This window comes from Pelophylax lessonae, assembly GCF_965119305.1.
Source record: "Pelophylax lessonae genome assembly, chromosome: 9".
Classification (NCBI taxonomy): domain Eukaryota; kingdom Metazoa; phylum Chordata; class Amphibia; order Anura; family Ranidae; genus Pelophylax; species Pelophylax lessonae.
In genome coordinates, this window is record NC_138776.1 from 124,412,503 (window position 1) to 124,436,604 (window position 24,102).

At 44.0% G+C, this 24,102-nt stretch overlaps 1 protein-coding gene across 1 annotated transcript in view; it reads left to right on the top strand.

Moving 5' to 3' along the window:
* The window catches only part of PTEN (phosphatase and tensin homolog), a 126,862-nt gene extending 104,913 nt beyond the window's left edge, over positions 1-21,949 (top strand). Inside the window, exons 7-9 of the mRNA XM_082268323.1 lie at positions 2,000-2,166; positions 12,940-13,167; positions 21,413-21,949. Of these exons, the coding sequence (XP_082124449.1) occupies positions 2,000-2,166; positions 12,940-13,167; positions 21,413-21,589 (572 nt within the window). The 3' untranslated portion in view covers positions 21,590-21,949. The remainder of the gene's footprint in view (positions 1-1,999; positions 2,167-12,939; positions 13,168-21,412) is intronic.
* The last annotated feature ends 2,153 nt before the right edge of the window (positions 21,950-24,102 follow it).

Below are 24,102 nucleotides of genomic sequence, written 5' to 3' on the forward strand. Positions count from 1 at the left end.
GGTCCGCACCAGAATCGGATCACATGGGTGTTCACACCTATACTATCCGATTCATGTCAGAACTGACAGTTCGCACTGCGATATGCAAACTGATCTGGGGGTGTTAACTTTGTATTGACACCCCCCAGTGATCCGCATATGGCAGTGTGAACTGCCTGCGAGTCAAATGCGATGTGGGAATCCACAGTGGATTCACAGGGTTCCCGCATCGCATGTGTGTGAACCGGCACTAAAAGAACAGGATCCTTTTTATTTAGGGTAACAAACGCTTTAAGTGAAATAGATCAATCCTCACAATTACAATTATAAAAAATACTTGTTCAAAAGGTGTAAATAAACATTTTTGCTACATCAATTTGCCAGCTAAAAAGTTAAACAGTGATTTCACCCACCGCAAATACCAGATAAATCAAATGGCTGTATAGTATAGCACAACTTGCGCAAAAGCTTACATATTAGGCCTCATGCACACTGGAGGTTATAAAAACGCCATGAGCTTTGTAGTGAGTTTTTGAGCGTTTTTCAGCCTTTTGGAAATTGGCACTTTTTAGCTTTTTTTTTTTTTGGGGCGTTAGCGGTTTTTGGTGTTTTTTGCTAAAAAGCACCTCTCTGCTTTTTTAGTGACTCCCACTTTCCCACAATGCAATGCTTGCTAGAATTGCATCGCATGGGTGTTCACAGACATGTGATAAGATTTAGGTGCGGGGAAAAAAGGGTCCTAAAACATTTGGTGCAAATGTTGGACCCTTTTTCCCCCGCATCAAAATCTCATTGCATGGGTGTTAACACCATTCAATGCGATTCTGTCAAGCTCACTGCATTTTCCGATCAGCCCCGGTTCACATTTGTGCGATTGCGGAGATCGCATGTAATTCGGAGCACACTGCTCCTAAATTGCATGCGATCTCATGTGCGGTGCGAATTTCAGCCATACACTTTGTATGGCTGAATTCGCACCGCATCCGCACTAAACTCGCACATGAGGCTTTTTTTTTTTTATTCGCAGCAGAATCGGATCACATAGTGGTTCACACTAGTGCGATCCGATTCTGTGCGAACTTGCAGATCGCACTGCGATATGCGACTGCAACTGGCGGTGTCGTTAACTTTTAATTGTCACCCCCTGCGTATTGCATGTGGCAGTGTGAACTGTATAGCTATTTAACTGCTTAAGGTCATCCACCCATACATTTTATTTCAGGACAGCGTCGCATAACCACACAATTGCTAGTTAAAGTAATGCACTGCTGTATTGCAAAAAAAAAGCCTGGTCATGAAGGGGGTTAATCTTCTGGAGGTCAAGTGGTTAAAGAGTACTTCTGATACTGGCATTACCCTTACCACAAATAACATTTCATTGCAAAAACTACCCAAATTTTTTGTACATAAAATTTGTATAGAGGTCATTAGCTTAGGTTAAAGGCTTTGTCCACCTATATGACCATGTTTCATATTCAGAGGCTAACATGAAACATGGTCACATTACCCAATCCCCCCCCCCACTCCACCCCACTCCCCGCCCCCCCCCCCACTCCACTCCACCCCACTCCCCTTACCAGAATCAAGGTGTTCTTCCCCCTGCGACTTTGTGTGTAGATCAGGCACTGCTGTGCATGGCCCAGTTTACACAGCCATGCCACCCATTCACGGAAACCTGTGAATGAAAAGACTACAAGTCCCATTTGCCACCATGACAGATGGACTCAGATCTCAGTGTTGCCACGCTTGTAGCCCATTTCTTACTTCGTTCTGGTGCTGGGAAGTAAACGGTGCCTGTGCATTACCCTTCATTGCTCTGAAGGTTTTAATGCAAATGTTTTTATTATTGTGGGTGTGTTGTTATATTTTTGTAAAAGGTGGACTATGCTTTTAAGCAATGTGTTTTTTTTTTTTTTTTTCCCTGAACGTCACACAATTAACAACTTCTGATAAATTCATCTTGCATACTTGATATATTGTATGAACGATTCTAACTTTGTGCCTTTTCCCACTCCTGTAGATCCCCAGTTTGTCATCTATCAGCTGAAGGTTAAGATATTTACATCCTCTACAGGACCCACAAGACGTGAGGAGAAATACATGTATTTTGACTTCCCGCAGCCTCTTCCTGTTTGTGGAGATATAAAGGTTGAGTTTTTCCACAAACAGAACAAGATGATGAAAAAGGTTGGTGTTTTCCAGTGGCCAAAACATTTTGCAGACATAAGAAAAGTTCTAAGGTCTCTGATCCCTGAAATTTTATTTTAAAAGTAAAAGATTGGTTATGTTAAAAGCAAAGCTCAGCATTCCTAACATTACTGCAGCACAGTTTATCCGCATGCTGCCACATTCCCTGTACATTCCTCAGCTGGCAAAGGACTTCCTATGTGACTCAACAATGGCTGCTGGGATACCATGTTATGTCTGAGACTTGGCTTTTTTTTTTTTTTTGCATTTGCTTCCTATGGAAAATTAACAGAGGTATCTGTAGGTGAAATATATATAGAGCCATTGCTTATCATTAACACTCTCTTGAATGCAAGTAGACCCCTGAGTTGGCAGCTATACCTCCTGCTTGGAAGAACAAAATGTAAAATTTGGGCTCAGCCCTACCTTTAATTATTGACCTTTGATTTCCAGGTTGCCCTACTTGTTGCCTTGTATCTACAGGTAATATAAAATTGGGTGTCAAAAAAAAAAATTCAAAGCGCTGGTTGCATTTTGGCTCGGTTCACACTGATGCAACATAGGATCGGTCTTGGAAGGCCCCAAGTCGGATGCCGTGAAACTCCATGTTTCCCTTATGAGAGCTGTCTTAACTGATACTAGGGTTCCTTCACTATTTTGGTCCGACTTTGATACGACTTCAATGCCACAGAGTGTAAAAAGTCACAGCAAAGTTGTATCAAAGTCGGGCCCCAAAGTTGCACTAAAAGTCGTGCGACTTTGGAGTCGTACCAGTGGCAACCGAGCCTTAAACTAATCTCGTTCGATATCCCTAATGCAGCTTTAGAAAAACATCCCTTTCTGTGAAAACATGCTTGCTTTCAAAGACTGTATATACCATGTTTGCTTTCAAAGAGTGTATACCTTTTAACAGTCATTCAGTTTGGGTTTATCAATATGTGTTTAGACAACAAACCAACCCCAAGTCATGAATCATGATTAATATTTTGTTAGTTGCACAGAAAAAAATCTCAAACAAAAATGAGTGTTTCAAATAGGTTTACTGAACAGGTCGTCAGCTGTGTTGCAAGGTGCATATGTGGTTTACCAGTGTATTACTTCAGATTTTTAGCGCAGGAAATGCTGCGTTTCTGCCAGCATAATGTCACTGGCCACACTCCCTGTGCCTATTCATTGCCCTGCAGCAATGTTCATAGCTTGCATTGGCTACTGCTTCTATTCCACTTTTTGCCCATCCTCCTATGCTATAAATAGGAGATCTGGTGACATCATCTTAGTGACAATCCTATCCACAAGTCCTTTTTAAATAGACTCTCAGGTAGTTCTGGCGAGCCATATGGCATGCATATTTTGTATATTGAGCATCTTTTCTGCTGCAAGATTGGTGTGATGTTTGAGATTGCTTCAAATTCACATTAATTTGTGTTTTTAAAACTTAATAGGTTAACCAGGTAATACAATTCATGTAATTTACTGTGCATCAGGAAAGTATTAACAGCGCTTAACTTTTTCACATTTTATATTACAGCCTTATTACAAAATGGATTAAATTTAATTATTTCTCTTTCTTTCATTGACTGACACAGCTCCATATCTTTGACCCTTGGGTTATGCTGCTCTCCATTGGAGTAGGACACTAGGCAGAACAAAATTGACTATGCCTATAGGGCAGTCCTAGGGGATATACTCCCACTTCCTGCTATAGGACTTCAGTTTTTTTTCTGCCTAGTCAGGTGGAAGGACCTAGTTCCTTGCTGGGATCTCTGGTCCTGGCATTTTTTCCTTTTTAATACAGAATTCTTTTCTTTTATTTCCTGAACTACAATCAAGTTTGTTCCAGTGAGAACTACAATCAACTGCTGGACTGGGTGACACACTGAATATCCTAGATCCTTGCGGTCTTCCCAGTCAGGCCAGCGAGCATGAGTAAGTCACCCTACTGGGTCTGCGTCCACGCACCCTGAGTGCTCTGACAGTGAGGATGAATCCTCTTCCACTACAGCCACGCATGAAAAGGCACTTGTGGAGGCACTGATTGTATCAGTGTGGGAAACTTTAGAATTGGAGGACTCCGCTAATGCTGTGTCGGCTGCGCCGGTGCAATTTGGTATCCAGAGGCCATCCAAGGCCACTAAGGTGTTCCCCTTTCCCACCGGTTTCAACGATATTGTCTCAAGAGGGGCTCCCCAAAACGCACGGTCGGAATACCTAAGCATTTCGCTAGGAGGTATCCTTTTGAAGAGTCCCTTTTAACCACTTCAACACAGGGCACTGTTTATCCCCTTCCTGCCCAGATCAATTTTCAGCTTTCAGCGTTGTCACACTTTGAATATTTACTCAGTCAACATTTTTTTAATTTTTTTTTTCACACAAATGGAGCTTTCTTTTGGTGGCATTTAATCACCACTGAGTTTATTTTTTTGCGATAGAAGTGAAAAAAGAGTGAAAATTTAATACATTTTGTTTTAGTTTTATATTTTGCAAATAAGCAATTTCTTTTTATAAATTTGGGCCAAATTTTTCTACTGCTACATATATTTGGTAAAAATAACCCAAATGAATGGATAATATTTAGTCTGTGTGAATGTTATTGAGTGTACAAGCTATGGTGCCAATCATTGAAAATTGATCACACCTGATGTACAGATGGCCTATCTAATTTCTTGAAGCCCTGAAATGTCAGGACAGTACGAATACCCCCCAAATTACCTCTTTTTGGAAAGGAGACATTCCAGGGTATTTAGTAAGATGCATAGTGAGTTTTTTTAAGTTGTAATTTTTTCCCACATTTTGTTTTTTTCACAATTTAAAATGATCCTAATAAGTTATTTCTCTTACACAGCATATGCATACTTGTAATTACACCCCAAAATGCATTCTGCTACTCGTAAGTATGGCAATACCACTTGTTTTAGACTTTTACACAGCCTGGCCACATACAGAGGCCCAACAGCTAAGTAGCACCTTCAGGCGTTCTAGGAGCATAAATTACACATCTAATTTCATTACAACCTATCACACTTTTGAAGGCCCTGGAGCACCAGGACTATAGAAACGCCTGCAAAATTACCCCATTTAGGAAAGCAAACACCCCAAAACAACAATCTGAGGCATGGGCTGCAGATAGGTACTCTTTAGCTGCAGATAGTCTGATGGGCTGCAGACAGGTACTCGGGTACAGTGATCGGCTTCAGAAAGGTACTCGGGTACTCTGATGGTCTGCAGAGAGGTACTCGAGTACTTTGATGGACTGCAGACAGGTACTCTGGTACTCCATTGGGCTGCAGATAGGCACTCTGGTACCCCGGTGGCGGGCACTCTGGTACCCCGGTGGCGGGCACTCTGGTACCCCGATGGCGGGCACTCTGGTACCCGGGTGCTCTGATGGGCTGGTGATAGGTACTCGGCTACCCCGGTGGCAGGTACTTGGCAACCCCGATGGGCTGGAGACAGGTCCTTTTTATTGGTGGTTAATCAGTTTGTTTTACTGTGCACTGTAAGCGGTAACTAGCGGTTACCGCAATCTCCTCACACAGGATCATTATGTGAGGAGGAGAGCCCAGTTACAGCTAGTTACTGCGGCTTGTTTACATTCTGTGACCTGCTGTGATTGGACACAGCTGGTCACGTGGTGTAGAGCCAATTTAATTGTCAGTGACACTCCCCATTCCCGATCGCAGCTCTGCGCGCCCCTGGGGACGGGGGGTGCACGAGCGGCGTGCTCAAGGACAGTGCATGTGGCTGGCTGTGATTGGACAGCCGGTCACATGGTAAAGAGCAATTTTTATTGGCTCTATACACTGATCAGGGATGTCTGTGTCCTTCGGGACACGCTTCATCCCCAATCGCTGCACTGCACGCCCCCCAGGGGTACGGGAGAGCGATGAGGACAGACGGACATCACATGACGTCCACCTGGAGAGACGAGGCATTCCTGCCAGCGTCATTTTACAATGCGCCGGTAGGGACGTTGTTAACCACTTTACCACCGGAGGATTTTGCGGTCTTACGTCTGGGCCACTTTTTGCGATTCGGCACTGTGCGACTTTAACTGACAGTTGCGCGGTCATGCAACGCCGTACCCAAACGAAATTTACGTCCTTTTTTTCCCACAAACAGAGCTTTCTTTTGGTGGTATTTGATCACCTCTACGATTTTTTACTTTTTGCGCTATAAACAAGAGCGTAAATTTTGAAAGTAACTATTTTTCACATTTTTTTTTTTTATATGAAATTCCCCCCCAAAAAAAAAAAAATCACAATAAGCGTATTTTGATTGGTTTACGCAAAAGTTATTGCGTTTACTAAGGGAAAGATTTCTGTCATTTTTGGGGTTTTCTTTTTAACGAGTATGGCGGCGATCTGCGTGTTTGTTTTTTTTTGCGGGACTGCGACATTGCGGCGGACAGATCGGACCCTTGACTGACATTTTTGACACTTTTGGGGGTACCGGTGACATTACTACAGTAATCAGTGCTATACATGTGCACTGTTACTGTAAAAATGACACTGGCAGGGAAGGGGTTAATTTTATTGGAGAGGGAGGGGTTAATGTATGCCTGGTGCTTACTGACATGTGTGGGGGGAGGTGACTGAGTGACGCAAGGACAGATCGCAGGTTCAGCTATGCTGAACCCTGCAATCTGACCCTGCCTGTCACTTAGGAGATCCGCCCACTCTGTTTACACAAGCGGGCGGATCTCCAGACTCGATTCCCCGCCGATCAGGGAAGAGCAGTGGCGATCGCCGCTGCTCCTCCCCTGGCCCGACTCCCGCTGTGACTGAATACAGCGGGAGCGCCGCCGAGAAAGGGGAGTGTCTGGCGACGTAGGTCTACGTCGCCAGATGACAACTAACCACTTTGCCGCAGTAGAGCTCTAGTGAGCAGACGGCAAGTGGTTAAAGAAACTTACAGTTCCGCCGGTGGTGGATTCTCAGGTTTCCAGGTTAAATAAAGCCACACTACTGCCGGTGGAGGACTCTCTGTCCTTTTAAACACCCGGTGGACAAGAGAGCGGAGTCTCTGGTCCGATACCTTTTTACCGTGGCCAGGTAAATTTTGAGGCCGGTGTTTGCCATAACCTTGGTCTCCCAGACCTTAATGGAATAGGCTAAGCTTCTTTCTGTGCCAGGATTTGGAAGGGGGTCAGCACCCTCCTGAGCTGACGGAACTGGCAGGTCAGTTAGTACAGGGGTTACAGGATATCTGATGCCTCTCTGGATGTGGCTCATTTAGCTTGCAGAGTGTCTGTGACAGCAGTCACTCTTCGCTGTATGATTTGGCTGAAATGCTGGTCTGCAGACCAGGCTTCCAAGAAGGTGCTGACCGATCCCCCCTTTTGTAGAAGACCTTCTGTTAGGAGCTTCTATGAAAGAGATCATAAATGGTCTGTGGACCTCCTTCATTCAAGGCAAATGGGTCCACGAGTTGATTTAGTCCGGTTACAAGATCTAGTTTCGGTTCTTCCCTTACAACTTGGCTCTCTCCCCGGATCGTCTGCAAGGCCTTCTCGGGGTGGTACAGGATCTGTTATCGCATCGAGTCATTGTACAAGTTCCAGAGTCTGAACGTTTTCATGGGTTTTATTCAAACCTATTTACTGTTCTCAGGAAGAAAGGCGAGGTCCATCCAATCTTGGATCTCAAGACCCTGAACCGCTTTGTGCGGGTTCAGAAATTTTGGATGGAGTCCATTCACAAGGGGATTTTCTGACCTTTTATTGATATCAAGGATGCTTACCTTCATATCCCAATATGTCAGACATCACGTTTTCTTCGCTTTGCCGTGGGCGAGGAGCACTATCAATTTGTGGCGTTACCCTTTGGTCTCGCATTTACTAAAGTGTTCCGAAAGTTTTTGTCCCAGTTTGAGCTTTGCTCAGGTAGAGGGGAATCGTGGTACTGGGGTACCAGGATGATCTCCTGCGCGCAGAGTCTCTGACGGCCTTAAGACGATTTGGACATCACTGTGCGAACTTTGCAAAAGTTCGGCTGGACACTGAATTTTCAGAAATCAGCTCTGACTCCGTCCACCAAACTGGACTGCCTGGGCCTGACTCTGGATTCAGCCTCAGCCCAGGTGTTTCTTCCAGAGACAAAAATTCTGAAGTTGCAGCATGCGCTGGCTTTAACAGCCTGGCTATTAAAAAAACTGGTACTGAGGGAAAGAAGGTTGTCGGATTTGGTAATTCCTACACAGTTAAAAGCTAGGAAATCTACTTCTAGAAACGTTTATCGTCAAGTTTGGAGGGCATACATCCTTTTTGTTGTCTCGTCTGCTAGACTTTCTACAAAGAAGTGTAGATCAGCATTTGGCCCTGGGCACAATAAAGGGCCAGATTTACGCTTTGGCAATCTTTTGCAAACGCCCGTTGGCCACAAATTCCTTGTTTCACACTTTTGTTCAGGGGTGCGCCACCTGGCTCCTCAGGTAAGGTCTGTGGGACCTCAATTTGGTACTGTTGGCTCTTCAAAAACCGCCCTTTTAAAATATTTGTGAACTTCCTCTGCTTACTTTGTCACAGAAGGTGCCCTTTTTGGTGGCTATTACTGCTGCATGCAGGTTGTCCAAGTTGGCTGCATTGTTCTGTCGGTCACCTTACCTGGTGGTTCACAGGGACAAAGTGGTGCTACGTCCCTGCCTGTCGTTCCTTCCTAAGGTTGTCTCAGGTTTCCACTTAAATGAAGACATTGTGTTGCCTTCCTTGTGGCCTAAGCATCCTAAAGAGATTGCCTTATATTCCCTGGATGTGGTTCGGGCAGACGGTGTACCTGGCGGGGACTGAGTCGATTCGGAAATCGGATTCCTTGTTTGTCCTTATGGATGCATCTCGTAAGGGGCAGTTCGCATCTGCTGCGACCATTTTCAGATGGATCAGTCAGACGGTGGTGCAGACCTATTCCTTTAAGGGCCAGGCTCCTTCTTTCCCTGTTAAGGCTCATTCTACAAGGGCAATTAGTGCCTCATGGGCCTTTCCGTCATCAGGCGTCAGTGGTTCAGGTGTGCAAGACAGTCACACGGTCGTCTGTGCATACATTTACCAAGTTTTACAAGGTGGATTTACTTGCATCTGCGGATGCTGCGTTCGGCCGCAAAGTTTTGCAGGCTGCTGTTGCAGAGGTTTCTGTCTCTTTAGGGTGTATTATTTCTGGTTGGTGAGCTCCAGTTGTTCCTGGTTGAGCTCCTGGTTAACCTAATTGGCTATGTTTAGCCCTTTTTGGGAATATGTGAATTGCTGTGTTTTTTTTTTTCCCACCCCTCATGTTGACACTGCTTTGGGATGTCCCAAGGGTCAAAGAAGATGGGGAGCTGTGTGCATCAGTGAACGAAAGAGAAAACTGGGTTCTTGTCTTATAAAATCCTTTTCTCTGATGTTTGACGGACACAGCACCCACCCCTCTGTTGAGTTGGATTATGTATTCTTCTGACACTGCTTGTTACAAAACTGAAGTCCTATAGCAGGAAGTAGGAGTATACCCCCCAAGAATGCCCTATGGGCGTAGTCTGTTTTTCTCTGCCTAGTCTCCTACTGCTATGGAGAGCAGCATAACCCAAGGGTCAAAGAAGATATGGAGCTGTGTCTGTCAATGAACATCAGAGAAAAGGCTTTTACAGTAAGACGAAAATCCAGTTTTTCCTCAAAATTTTACAAAAAATAACCCATAAAAACATGAAAGAAGTTTGTTTTGAAATCTTTGCAAATTTATTGAAAAAAAAAAAATGAAAAAAAATCACATGTACATAAGTATTCATAGCTTTTGCTCAATACAATGTTAAAGCACCTTTGGTACCAATTACAGCCTCAAGTCTTTTTTTAGTATGATGCTACAAGCTTGGCACACCTATTTTTGGACAGTTTCTCTCATTCTTCTTTGCAGGACCTCTCATGCTAGGTTGGATGGGGGGTGTCGGTGCACAACCATTTTCAGATTTCTCCTGGGATGTTTAATCGGGTTCAAGACTGGGCCACTCAAGGACATTCACAGAGTTGTCCCGTAGCCACTCCTTTGTTTTCTTGGGTGTGTGCTTTAGGGTCGTTGTCCTGTTGGAAGATGAACCTTCATCCCAGTCTGAGGTCCAGAGCGCTCAAGTTCTCATCAAGGATGTCTCTACATTGCTGCATTCAGCTTTCCCTCGATCCTGACTAGTCTCCCAGTTCCCGCTGCTGAAAAACATCCCCACAGCATGATGCTACCGCCACCATGCTTCACTGTAGGGATGGTATTGTCCAGGTGATGAGCGGTGCCTGGTTTCCTCCAGACATGCTTGCCATTCAGGCCAAAGAGTTAAATCTTTGTTTCATCAGACCAGAAAATTTTGTTTCTCATGGTCTGAGAGTCTTTCAGGTGCCTTTTGGCAAACTCCAGGCAGGCTGTCATGTGCCTTTTACCGAGGAGGCCTTTTTTTTTTTTTTTTTTTTTTTTAGATTTAATAAATTTGCAAAGATTCCGAACAAACTTCTTTCACATTGCCATTATGGAGTATTGTTTGTTGGATTTTGAGGGAAAATAATGAATTAAATCCATTTTGGAATAAGGCTGTATATAACAAAATGTGGAAATGTGAAGCGCTATGAATACTTTCTTAATGCACTGTACTAAGTTTAGTAAGGGCATCATTCAACACTAACCGCTCACTTAAGGACTCTGTTTTCATTTGTGGGGTGGTGTCTTTTTTTTTTTTTTTTTGCCAGGCAGTGACTTGATGCTCCGTTTTTACCCTTTTATTTAACTTATAGCTGCTGTTTTTGGCGTCAGACATTTTTTTCTGCAGCCAGCAAACTCCCAGCATGTTATTTTATGTGTCCATGCACACATAGGCTGTTATCAGCAGTTTTTGGCAGGGGCATTTTCTGGCTGGAAAAACCCCCCAGAACTAGTGGGTTTTGAGAGGAGTTTTTCAGCTGTAAAAATGCTCTACCTCTGGTAAAAGCTGAAAAGCGCGGTTATTCAGCGTTTATCAAAGTGTTTTGAGCCATAAGCTTTTGTGGGAGTATAGTTTTGCTAAAAAAAAAAAAAAAAAAAGCTACAGCTGAAAAAAGGCTACTGCAAAAAAGCTATAAAACCTCTACAGCTTTCTACTGACGTTTTTATAATGTCTAGTGTGCATGAGGCCTTGGAGTGTACAACGTTATGTGCCATTTAGGTCTCTGGTGCAGTGTGATGTGGTACCAATAGATGTTCACATAGTGTGAATAATCTTAGTTGGGACGCTATAATCTCTCTGTAGTTTTACAAAAGCAGCTTTGGCTGGTTTATAAAGCAGTGGTATGGCCTTATTGTGGTCATACCACAAGAAAAAGCTGAAATATACAGTCACAAGTAGAAAGCACAGTGGCGTTTATGTGCTTTAGGTTCTGTATGTTTCGGAAACACAAAGCACGCAGAGTGCTATTTATTCCAGTGAATGAAAAAATGTGATTGCTGCCTCTCCAGCAGTCACATAATGCAGACAGAACTCTGTGGGACACTGTAGGCTCTGCACTGCATTTTTTATTTTTTTTTATTAATCATGAAATGGTGTAGTGTGGAGTTAACTCTGTCATGTCCAACAGAGCATAAAGAGAGCCGCTTTTCATTATAAATGTTTATATTTACTACAGTGTTTAGTCCAGTGTTCATCAGAGGACACTGCTTCAGTCTTTATTGTGTGGGAGCGCTGCTGCTTCCAGGAAGTTTGACAGTATGCAAATCCAAACACTGGCCAGCTCTTTCCTTTACTCCCGCTCTAAAGCGACGTTTCGCTTAGTGTACTGAGGAGGTTATAAATCTCTCCAGTTTTGTTGACCTTAGTTTTAGTTTTCAACCATTCTTCTTTCAAGCTGCTGCTGGTAATTTAAAGTGAATGTAAAGCCTTGAATTTTTTTTTTTTTTTTTTTCAATGATTTTGCACAGAGCAGCCCCAATACTTCTCTTCTGGGGTTCCCTGCTGGCACTCTTGGCTTCTCCGCTTTTCTGTGTGCCCCCATAGCAAGCCACTTGCTATGGATGCACACTTGCTGGCTCACATTCGAGCCACAGTGCCAGCGCAGTTCGATCCAACCCCTCGCTCCCTCCTCACAACATTTGATTGACAGCAGCTCCTGCTGCTGCCTAGGTCCCTGTGTGAAGGGAGGAGAGAGAAGATTGCAGCTGGGCACAGTGCTGGATCTCCGACAGGCTCTGATAAGTGTTTAGATGGGGTGGGGGACTAGTGGTTCTTTTCCTTTAATGCAGTGAATGCATATAGGTAAAAACACCCAGCCTTTAGAACCTTTTTAATGCTGCTTTTCAAGATCCTGCATAGTTTCTGTAGTAGCTGAGTGCAGTGTACAGGTGACTGTTGCTGCAGCAGCCATTCTCCATCTGCGCCTTGTATCATTTAAAAGTAGAAATAGCGGACGTTACAATGCCTAGTCACAACAGTGGTTATATACAACTGCAACCTTTCTCTCTAGGCCCGTTTTCTTGTAAGTATTTCACTTAGGTCTTAATATACAGTGCCTTGAAAAAGTATTCATACCCCTTGAAATTTTCCAAAAACGTAAATGTACTTTATTTGGATTTCATGTGATAGACCAACCAAAAGTGGCACATAATTGTGAAGTGGAAGGAAAATGATAAATCATAGTCACATTTTTTTTACAAATATCTGAAAAAAAAATCTCTTCTTACTATACGTTCTCTTTGTATGCTTTTTCGCTTTCCCTCTCTATCTCTTTTGAGTTTTCTATTAAAGAGATTGCAAGATAACTTTGCCTTCTTACATAGTGCTAATTTTTATTTCTCCCTATAGGAAAAAATGTTTCATTTTTGGATAAATACATTCTTCATACCTGGTCCCGAAGAGTATTCAGACAAAGTAGAGAATGGAACGTTACTTGGAGAGCAGGAACTTGATGGTATCAAAAGCACGGAACGTTCAGATAATGACAAGGAATATCTCGCTCTCACGTTAACAAAGAATGACCTAGATAAAGCTAATAAAGACAAGGCCAACAGATACTTCTCCCCAAACTTTAAAGTAAGTCTGAATTTTTCACTTGTGGTCTTCCCTTTTGATAGCAGAACTCATCCAATAGTATTATGTGGTAGTAATAAAACTACCAGCCTTAAAGAACTTGAAGTTTGGATTACATGCTTTTTAGTTGCGTGGTACTATATAATGATGTGCAACTTCTCCTGCAGAAGTGTTTTTAACAATCTGTTTTTTTAATTCACTATTTTCTGCAACACAGAGTTTTTTTCCCCCAGGTAATAGAGATTGGCACTTCTGCATTGAAATGGCCAACCCACGCTTGCATTGTAGGGCGTTGCCTGTAGATAAGTTAATTTCTCTTTCGTTCATTGACGGACACAGCTCCTGTTATTTTTGACCATTGGGTTATGCTGCCCCCTACAGGAGAAGGACACTAGGCAGAAAAATACTTCTGGCTATACCCATGAGCAGTCCCAGGGGGTATCTTCCCCCTCCCTGTTTATAGTCACTCATTTTTTTTTCTGCCTAGTCAGGATTGAGGACCTAGTTCCTTGCTGGGATCTTGGGTCCTGACAAAATTTTTTAGATGGAAATTTTTTTTTTTCCTGGATTCTTGCTGTGAGATCTACTATCAATTGTCAGACTGAGCGACGGGCTGGATAATCTAGATCCAGTGGCCACTCCAGTCTAGCCAGCGAGCGTGCGCATGCCTCAGCTCCGTGCTAGGTCGGCCGAGACATAGTCCCACTGGATGGGGGCTGGTCCTGTGAGTTAAAAGCCCTGCGAGGTCACATACGTCCTGGTCTTGGCCTGAGTCGGAGCGTTCCTCCTGGCCCCATTTCGATGGAAAGGAGGATCTGTCTGGATCGGTGCCTACCTGGTTCCTGGTATGGTGAATAGCTGTCGTCCTGTCCCCTCCCCTCCCTCTATTCTTGGAGGGTTTTGGGGTGGAAGTGGGCCCCTCCTTGGGATGGTGGTACCCCCAGGTTCCCCTCTCTTCTGCAGGCACCCCCCTCCTGCCAAGTTCCTCGTCTGCCAAGCCCCAAACCCCCCCCCCCCCCCACGTATGCTGGGGGGGTGTATTTTTTTGGGGTGGTCTGGCCAATTTCCTGGTGTGGGGGGGGGGTGAGGTTGTACCTGGTAGGGGTTCCTGCCAGAGCCCCCTGTACTGCCTGGTCTCCCGATTGCTGGGCCATTTTCTTTTAGTTTGCATGGCAAATGGCGGCAGCCATGACATTGGAGCCCCGTGGGCGGTGATTTCGGCAGTGAGAGCCCCTCCTTGTCCCCTGGTGCTGACTCCTGGATCATTTATCTTCCTGATCGCCACATGTGTAGTGCAGATTCTCCTGGTGATTCCAGGTGCCTGTGTCGGCCAGGTGATAAGTCTGGTGGGGGTCCTCTCCCTCTCTGCTGAGTATCGCTCTGTGCCTTGTACTTGGCGACCGGGTGGTGCTGCCAGCACCGTGGGGGTTGTCCCTTAGCGGTGTGTTACACATTTTGTGGGGTCCCCCTGGTGACTCCTGGAATCTTTGGAGCATGTTTGCTCACCTGATCCCCGCTCTGAGACTGCGGGGCCCTCCGGGTCCCAACCATCCATCCATGCATTGACGGCGGTCCCTTGTATCCCAGGGGGAGGCTTGCGGGGAAACGGGTTAGCAAAAAGCACCCTTCGCCTTCCCCTGCCTCATCTGTCTCCAGATCCTGAATCTTATTTGACCGCCGCAGACGTGGGTCACCCGAAGATGATGGACGCAGCTGACGCTGCGTCAGAGGCGCAGGTACCCTTTGGCACTCACAGGCCATCCAGAGCAGCAAAGGTGTTAACCTGTCCCCGCCTATTTTGACAGAATTGTCGCTTAAGATTGGGGGATGACCATAGCAACCCCGTGGGGTTCCTAAGTCCTTTCTTAAGAAGTGGACTGTGCCACTTGTGGTGGACTCTCCAGTTTCCAGATTAAGCAAGGCAACGGTGATTCCGGTGAAAGAGCCCCTGGCCTTTAAGGATCTGGCTGACCAGAAAACGGAGACTGTGGCCCGCATTATGTACACCTTTGCTGGTTTGGTAATGAGGCCGGTATTTACCATTGCCCTAGTGTCGCAAATTTTGAGTGGGCTAAGCTCCTGTGCCGTGACCTGGAGAGAGAACAACTCCCTCCTGCCTTTGCTGAGCTGGGGGACCAGCTGATCCAGGGGCTGCAGTTTCTGTGATGCCTCTTTGGATGCAGCTCCCCTGTTGGCTCGCTTCTCTGCTTTTGGCGGTGATCCTTTGGCATGTCTTTTGGCACAAATGCTGGTCTGCGGACCAGGCTTCTAAAAAGACCTTGCCTGATATTCCCTTTCTAGATTGTCTGGAGCTACCCTGGATGACATCATTAAAGGTCTCTCTGGGGGGGGGGGGGGGAAGAGTACCCTTCTTCTGCAGGCTACTAAGGGCATAGAACCTCATCGTAGAACTTGTACCGAGGTTCCCGAGGCTTTCCTGGTTTCCGCACCCGTGGACCTCCCGGGTACAAGACAAGTGGGTCCACCAAGTCATCGGTCCGATTAGAAGATCAAGTTTCGCTCTTGTCCCCGGCAAGGTTTTTCCTTCCAACCTGCTCCTGACCACAGACTGCTTACAGGGCCTTTATTTGGGGTGGTACAAGACCTGTTCCTTTTAAGGAGTGAATATCCCAGTTCCAACTTCGGAAAGTTTTCAGGGTTTTTACTCAAACCTGTTAAAAGTCCCCAGGTAGGAAGGTAAAGTGTGTCAAATCCTGGACCTCAAGGCACTAAACTGCTTTGTGCGGGTACAGAAGTTCAGAATGGAGTCGGAACGGTGGTGGCATCCCTGCATCAGGAGGATGTTCTCGCCTCTATAGATATCAAGGATGCCTATCTTCACATTCCAATATGTGCCAGTCACCAGCGGTTTTCTCCTCTTTGCTGTAGGAGAGGAGCATTATCAGTGTGTGGTGTGACCCTTTGGTCTCGCCTCCGCTTCTCAGGTCTTCACAAAAGTGTTGGCTACGGTGCTAGCCTTGCTATGCCAATGGGGGTTCGCAGTACTGGGCTACTTGGACGATCTCCTTCTGTGAGCGGAGTCTCTGGTGGATAACCTGGAGATCACAATACGAACTCTGTGGGAGTTTGGCTGGATTCTGAATTTTCAGAAGTCTGCCCTGGTTCTGTCCATGAAGCTGGACTATTTGGGCCTTACTCTGGACTCGGTCATAGCCAGAGTGCTTCTTCCGCTGGACAAACTCCAGAAATTGCAGGCTGCAATTCACCTCCTGCTGTCCAACAGATGATCATCCCTACAAACATGCATGCGGGTGCTGGGCCTGATGGTATCTACCTTTTTGAGGTGGTTCCTTTTGCACAGTTCCATACGAGGTCCCTGCAAAGATGGATTCTGACCAAATGGGACAAGACTCCGCAGTCTCTGGACAGTCCGATCCGGCTGAGGCGGGGAACAAAGAAGACCCTGATATGGTGGCTTGGCTCTCTGGTGCTTCGGCTAGGAAAATCATTTTTCCCCTTGTATTGGACAGTGGTCACCATGGATGCCAGCCTATCGGGCTGGGGAAGCGTCCTCGGCAAGCATTCTGCTCAGGTGATCTGGACGCTGGAAGAGTCTAGACTACCTATCAATGTCCAGGAACTATGAGTGATCAGACTGTCTGGATCATTGGACTGATCGTCTTCAGGAATGCCCAGTACACATTCAATCGGACAATGCCACGGCTGTGGCTTATATTAATCACCAAGGGGGCACAAAAAGTGCCCTGGTGGCTCTGGAGGTAGCCGGTATTCTAAGGTGAGCAGAATGGTTCATTCCAGCCCTCTCTGCCATTCACATTCCAAGGGTGAAAAATTGACAGGCAGAATACCTTAGTTGACAGGTGTTGGACCAAGGGGAGTGGTCCCTTCATCTGGAGGTGTTTCATCAGCTGTGTCTCTGGTGGAGCACCCACAAGGTGTATCTGTTGGCGTCTCGGCTCAATAGAAAGGTGCAGAGGTCAAGGGATCCTCTAGCAGACGCCACAGACGGGCTGGTGGCCCAGTAGGGTTAGTATCATCTGATCTACGCCTTCCCTCCTCTCAAGCTTCTGCCCAGACTCCTACGCAGGATCAAGGCAGAAGGGTTTCCGGTCATCTTACCAGTCACCAATGTTCCTTGGAAGCTTCCACTCAGGGAGGATCTGCTGTCCCAAGGACCAATCTTCCATCCTGCCTTACAGTTGCTGTCTTGGCGACGGCTTGGCTGTTGAACGCCGGGTGCTGAAGGATAGGGGTTTATCTGAGTCTGTGATTCCTACCCTGTTGAAAGCTAGAAATATTTACCATCGTACATGGAAAAGACGTTTTATTGAGTGGTGCGAGTCTCTTTGGGTTCATCCTGGCTCCTTCTCAGGGGCTCGGATATTAACCTTTCTTCAATGGGGGGTTGAACAGAATTTTGCCTTGAGAACCATCAAGGGCCAGTTATCAGCCTTGGCGGTCTTTTTCCAATGACCTTTGGCCACACACTTCCTGGTGCGTACTTTTCGACATTTGGTTCCTCCAGTGCGGGCTCCACTGCCGCCTTGGGATCTTGATTTGGGATGGTGGTTCAGGTCTATTCCATCGGGGGGGGGGGGGGGGTCAGGTTCCTCCTTTCCATGTCATGGCGCACTCTACTAGGGTGCTTAGTGCCTCCTGGGCCTTCCTTCATCAAGCGTCGGTGACGCAGGTTTGCAAGGCGGCCACCTGGTCATTGGTGCACACTTTTACAAAGTTTTATAAAAATGAATGTGTTGGCATCTGCCTTTGGCCACAAGGTTTTGCAGGCTATTTAAGAGGACCTGATCCTATTTGAGGGTGTATTGTTGTTTTCAGGTGGGCTCCAGTTGTTTTGGTTGAGCCCCTGTTGCCTGGTAGGCTAATGTTTAGCCTTGGGGATTTTTTGCTGTTTCCCACCATTTGGGTTGGGATGGGAATGGGATTTTTGACTTACTGTAAAATCCATTTCTCTGATGTTCATTGACGGACACAGCGCCCACCCCTCTGTGGAGTTATAATTCTCCGGACACTGCTTGTAACAAAATTGTCTATAGCAGGGAGAGGGAGTACATGCCCATGAGTGTAGCCAGAAGTTGTTTTTTTTTTTTTCTGCCTAGTGTCTTACTCCTGTAGGTGGCAGCATAACCCAATTGTCAAGAATGACAGAAGCTGTGTCCGATAATGAACATCAGAGAAATGAATTTTACGGTAAGTCAAAAATCTAATTTTTGTGCCGAAAAACAATTGCAAGTAAAAAAAAGTATAGCCTATACAATTGCTACACAAGTCATATTGTAATTGATTGCTATAAAAAAAATACCTTTTCGTTGCAGTGCTGTAATTTACTGTAAAATGTAATATGGCGACCTCAAGGTGTTCCATACACAGATGCACAGAATGCCCCCAGATATGTAATTTCCCACTCGCTGCAATGTACACTTAGGAATTAACCAGATTTGAAGCTTGATCTTTAATAAACATGCAAGGCAGCACAGCCTACCTTCATTTTTTTTATCTAGGCATTCCTTTCGTTTAAACCTGCCTTAAAATATAAATGTAATTGGTGGTACATGAACCAATGTGAGCCCAAGTTAAACTGCACATGCTTCAGGAAGTACATTCCTATTGACCTCCCATAGACCTTTGAGTTTTATGTTGGCTGTGGATATGGTGGTTCATGGAGACCTTAGATTAAGGTAAATTAGGGAAATGTTCTGATTTTAGCACAGCTGCCATTTGCTGGATAGCAGTAGCAGCTTACTAATCGCTATAACTTGTAGCCTGGAGTTTCTCTTTTAGTAATATCCAATTTTCATGTTTGTGTAGCCAAAATACACCCAGGATTGACAAGTGATCCTTTCCTTGCTCCGATATCAGGATTATGTTGGCGGTAGTACCATCATGTAAACAGGTGCTGGGAGAATTCCCCTTTTCACTGTGTCATCAGCTTTTTTGTAGAAGTGATTTGGGCAGTTTTAAAGCTGCTTGATAATTTCTACATGATGCAGAAGATGCTGTGCCCAGTTGACTTCTCTCCCCAGTAAGGTAATTAGGGCTCTAAAAGGCCCCCATACTCTCCTTTAGGCCCTTTTCGCATGGTGCGGATCCGTTTTGACAGACTCTGCTTGCTGATCCCCGCTGAGCAGGCGGATGACTGGTCTGTCTCCACTCACTATGCAGAGACAGCCCTATCAGAGTCCCGCTGTCCTCTATGGGGAGAAAAGATGAAAACAGAAAGCCTGTCCATTTTTCATCTGATCCAACTTGCTGGACGGATGACGAACGTATTGCCATACGTCTGTTTTCAGCGGATCTGTCGGATCGGATGCCAGGCCTCCTCCTATAGAGGACAATGGGTGGCTCGATTGGGTCCACCTGAAAAATGAACAGGAGGATCCAATCGGTCTGATCGTGTGAAAGAGGCCGTAAAGAGAACCTGTTTTATTACATATGGGGCTTATCAGCAGCCCTCTTGTGATAACCTAAAATGTGCACATTGAGTGTGCTTGGATATGAAAATTGATGATTGCGCCACACATTTAGGTATCACCACATGTGCCAGAGTAATCGCAATAATTCTAGGGCTGTCATTTCCTGTTAAATATAAATGCATACGCTGTAAAGGCTTTTAAAGCATCACCTATGGATAATTTGCGCTACTGTAGTTTTCCCAACATTTCACAGGCGTGCAACATAATCTCATCTATTATATTTTATAAAAAGGATTGGGTATATGTGCCTTGCAGTTAGGGAGTTTTGGCTGAAAATATGGTTTTGATAAACAATTATGCTTATTTCATGTGACATAAAAAAATAAAAATAAAATTGCAATTGTGTCCATTTTATTGTACAGGGCTTCTACTTTCAGATAGTATATAATGTTTTGGGGGTTTTAGGTAATCTTCAGGCTTAAAATATGCATTTTTACATGCACGAAAAAAAAAATGAACTCTGGCAGTGAAAAAGTTAAATTTTGAAAATAAGGGAGCATTACGATTGTTGGCTTTATCTAGGGCAGGGGTGTCAAATGTTATTTTTATCGCGGGCCACATCAGTATTATGGTTGCCCTCAAAGGGCCAGTTATATCTATAGGATTAGATGTCCAGAGCACCCCACGCCCCCTTATATGAGATGTCAAGAGCCACCCCACCATCAGAGGTCAAGAGTCACCCACCCTTCCTTACATCACAATGCACCCCCTTACCTTGTGCTGCTGCCAGGAAGAAGATGCGGGTGGATCTGGGAAGAAGTGCAGGGTCTGGAGGAGAACCAGAGGAGGGCTGGAGTCGTCTTCCAGAGTCTGCTGAATGCTGAGATCAGGGGAGGCAAAGACAAGGTGGTGTTGACGGATCTTTAGGAGGATTTCTGCCCTCAAAGACGAGCCTTTCTGCACAGAGGACTGCAGGATCTGGCAAAGGAGTTTTGTCCTCTCCTGCTGCCGACTACATAGACAAGGTAGGGGCAGAGACCAGGGGTCTGCCACAGCTGCAGGAGAGGTGCGAGGGCCACATGAAATGGCCTGGGGGGGGGGGACGCATTCGGCCCCCCCGGACCTTGTTTAACACCTGTGATCTAGGGTAAATCTAGATACAAAGCTTACTTCATATAATAGTTGTAACTGTAATTATTAAAAACTTCTGAAGCTAGAGATGGCTTTGTGTAAAGTAACCAGATGCTGTTGTGCATGTATAAGAAATAATTCTATCGTCACCTTTGGGGTTTTTGGTGTCTTAAGACCCCTTTCACACGGGCAGTTGTTGTGCCGCTGGTAAAGGCATATTTGGTCATTTTGAAATTCCAACACTCCTGGCACAAAGATTACTCACATTTGTGCATTGCGATTATGTGCGATTACTTGCATTTACATGCGGCTGCGTTTAGCTGCGGTGTCAATTCTTGCCTTTTGTAAAGCAGCTGTTTACTTTCTTTGTACTGCGATTAACTGTCTTTATATACCGATAGCTGTGGTACATCGCTCCTGGACGCTGTCAACTTTATTTTTCCTAAATGCACAAAACTGTATGTTATGAAAACGTTGCTAAACGCAATGGGCGAATGGGGCCATGGGATGCATTGTCTGCATTTAGCTGTGGTAAATATGTTCCTCTTTCTGCAGCCAAAAGCTGATATCTAACTGTTCGTATGAAAGAGGCCTTCAAATTTGTAATTTCCGGAGTTTCAAAGTTGAGTGTTTTTAAGCATTAACGCATATCAAAACTGCTTATTTACTTTGTGTGTTGATTACCGTTTTCTTTTTTTCTTTAGGTAAAGCTATTTTTCACTAAAACCGTAGAAGAATCTTCAAATTCAGAAGCAAGCAGCTCAACTTCAGTAACACCGGATGTTAGTGACAATGAACCTGATCATTATCGATACTCTGACACCACTGACTCTGACCCAGAGAATGAACCTTTTGATGAAGATCAGATTACAAAAGTCTGAGTTTGTTTTTTTTTTTGTTTTTTTTTTTTTTTTAATCGAGGGAATTAAAACCACAGAAAGACAAACTTGAATAAACTGATAAAGGACCTTTTTAAATGGCAAATCGCATTGTCAGACTACAAGTTATAGGAGCAATTTTTTTTTTTTTTTTTCCTTGACCAATATTTTTTTGCCCAGCAGGGTTTTTGGCACTGTTGTCCAATGGAATGAGGAAAAAGGAGAGGAAAAAAAGAGGAAAAAGCAAAGTACAAAAAAAAAGAAGAAAAGCTTACGTAACAATGTTATGTAAATATCCTTTTCGTGTCAAAAGGACATTTAAATCTTAATTAGGATAAATAAAGATGGCACTTTCCCATTTTATTCCAGTTTTTTATGTTTGTTTTTTGTTATTCCCCCCCCCCCCCCTTTCCAAAAGTGGAGCTGTGTATACATAGGATCCCTTCCCCCTTTTTTATTTTTTTTTTTTTTTGTCACAAGTGAAGTTTATAATGTGCTTTTGTGAAATATTAGGTTCACCTCCTGCCTCTTCACAACCAGTGTGGCAACAGTTATATTTTTCAATTGGCTATAGAATGTTCAAGGGTTATTTCCATGTACGTATGTTTATTAAATGCGGTGGAGAATTTAATATTTAAAGCTGAATCTCTTACCAGCTGGATTCATGTACCATCTCATGCTTTTTACATGCTCCTTTTTTTATTTGTTTTGCGTGCTGCAGTAATCCTGAACATATAAGGAATTGTCCACTGTCGCTGCTTTTATTTTTTTATTTTATTTTTTTTTTGCATAATGGTGCTAGAAAAGGCAGCTGTAGGGAGTGGTTCTTCTATAGAGGTACAGGATTGAACCATCCAGGCCATCATGAGAGGACCCACGTGTGTGAAGATCTGCCACAAGTTAGCAGGGTCTCAAATGTCCTTTTATAACTTGGTAGTTCTCTAAATAAATGTTAAGGCTAGCTGTCCATTGTGAATATTTTTACCAGTTTTATTCGAAATAAGTAAACTAGCAATGATTTTAGGTTCTGCAAATCAAAATCTTTACGCCAAACAATTGCAATGATGGTTCCATCCCATGCATAATTAAGGCCAGTGCTGAAAAAGTGCTGTTTTTTTGTGAGATATTAACCATCTGTGTGCCAGGGGATTCTTTCAAAGCACATTCATGCTCCTTTATGAACACTATTGCAAGTGGAGGTCTTTGCCATAGTAGCCAGATTCCAGCTGTCATTTTTATAGTGCCACTTTAAAAATGAGAGCAAGCATTTAGTTGACACCACATCCGACTTTTCTTGTCTCCAGTTATATAATTTTATCTCAGGTATGCTTTAGACCCCTTTCACACTTGTGAGACTTGTCCTGCGACTTGGGACTGCAGAGTCTCATGACACGTTGTACCCTATGATTTCCAATGAGTACCGTTCATATCTGTGCGACTTCAAAGTAGCCCCTGCACTACTTGGGTCCGACTTTGATGCGACTCGAGGTCCATAGACCATTACACAGGCATTGCTTTAAGTAGCACAACTTTCAGGTTGCACAAGTGTGAAAGGGGCATAAAGACAACTTGGGCTCATAATGGTTAATCATAAAGGTCTAATTATTGCATTCTTTTTTTTTTCCAGTCATATAACTTTTGTGAATGCTTCAAGTGCTGCCTGCAAGTTTCTGCTATAGGTTTTGTCCCCTGCCCTCCATCAAATATGAACTATTTTAACAGTGCACAGGAAATAGCAACGTTCAGTTTGAACAGATCTATACAAAAAGTCATGCGTTTATTTAATTGTATAGCTGTCAGCAAATCCACCCTTTTTGATCGTACACATTCTATTACAATGAGTTTTGCAGTTTTGCACACTTTTTATGTCATTAACTGTTAGGGAATTTTACTTGAAGAATGTTTAGTAGCTTCAATGTCTTTTTTTTTTTTTTTTTTTTTTTTTATATAGATATATATTTGTTTTTTTATTTACATTACACATGGTAATGAAGTCAGTGTTGCTTTAAAAGTTTCAACACGGCACAGATATAAGATGGTGTATATCAAAATTATAATGCGTCCCAAATACTCTATATAGTTTGATTGCTATCTATTACATTATGGGAACTTTGAACTGGCTGTAACACTGATCACCGGTATTGTGGACTGGCATTCCACTTTTTAATTTTTTTCTTCTTCTTTTGCCAGACTGAAGAAGAAAAATGAAACCGTGTTGTGTTTTTTTTTTTTTTCTTTTCTTTTCTTTTTTTGTTTTGTTAGTTTTTTTTCTATCAGTTTCCAGTTTCAAGCTCCAGTTCAAATGCTAAAAAATATTCTTTTTGTGAAAATACATTTCATGACAGTGTAAAATCCCATTTGATATAGTTTGTTTATACTATGACCTACTTAACATTGGAAACTCTAATTCAAGTATTTGGAAGGATTGTTTTTCCCTTAGATTGAGAAACCAGTGTTATTCATGACTGTCGGAATATAGTTTAAAAGAATTGGAGGGCTCAGTTTTGGACCTACAT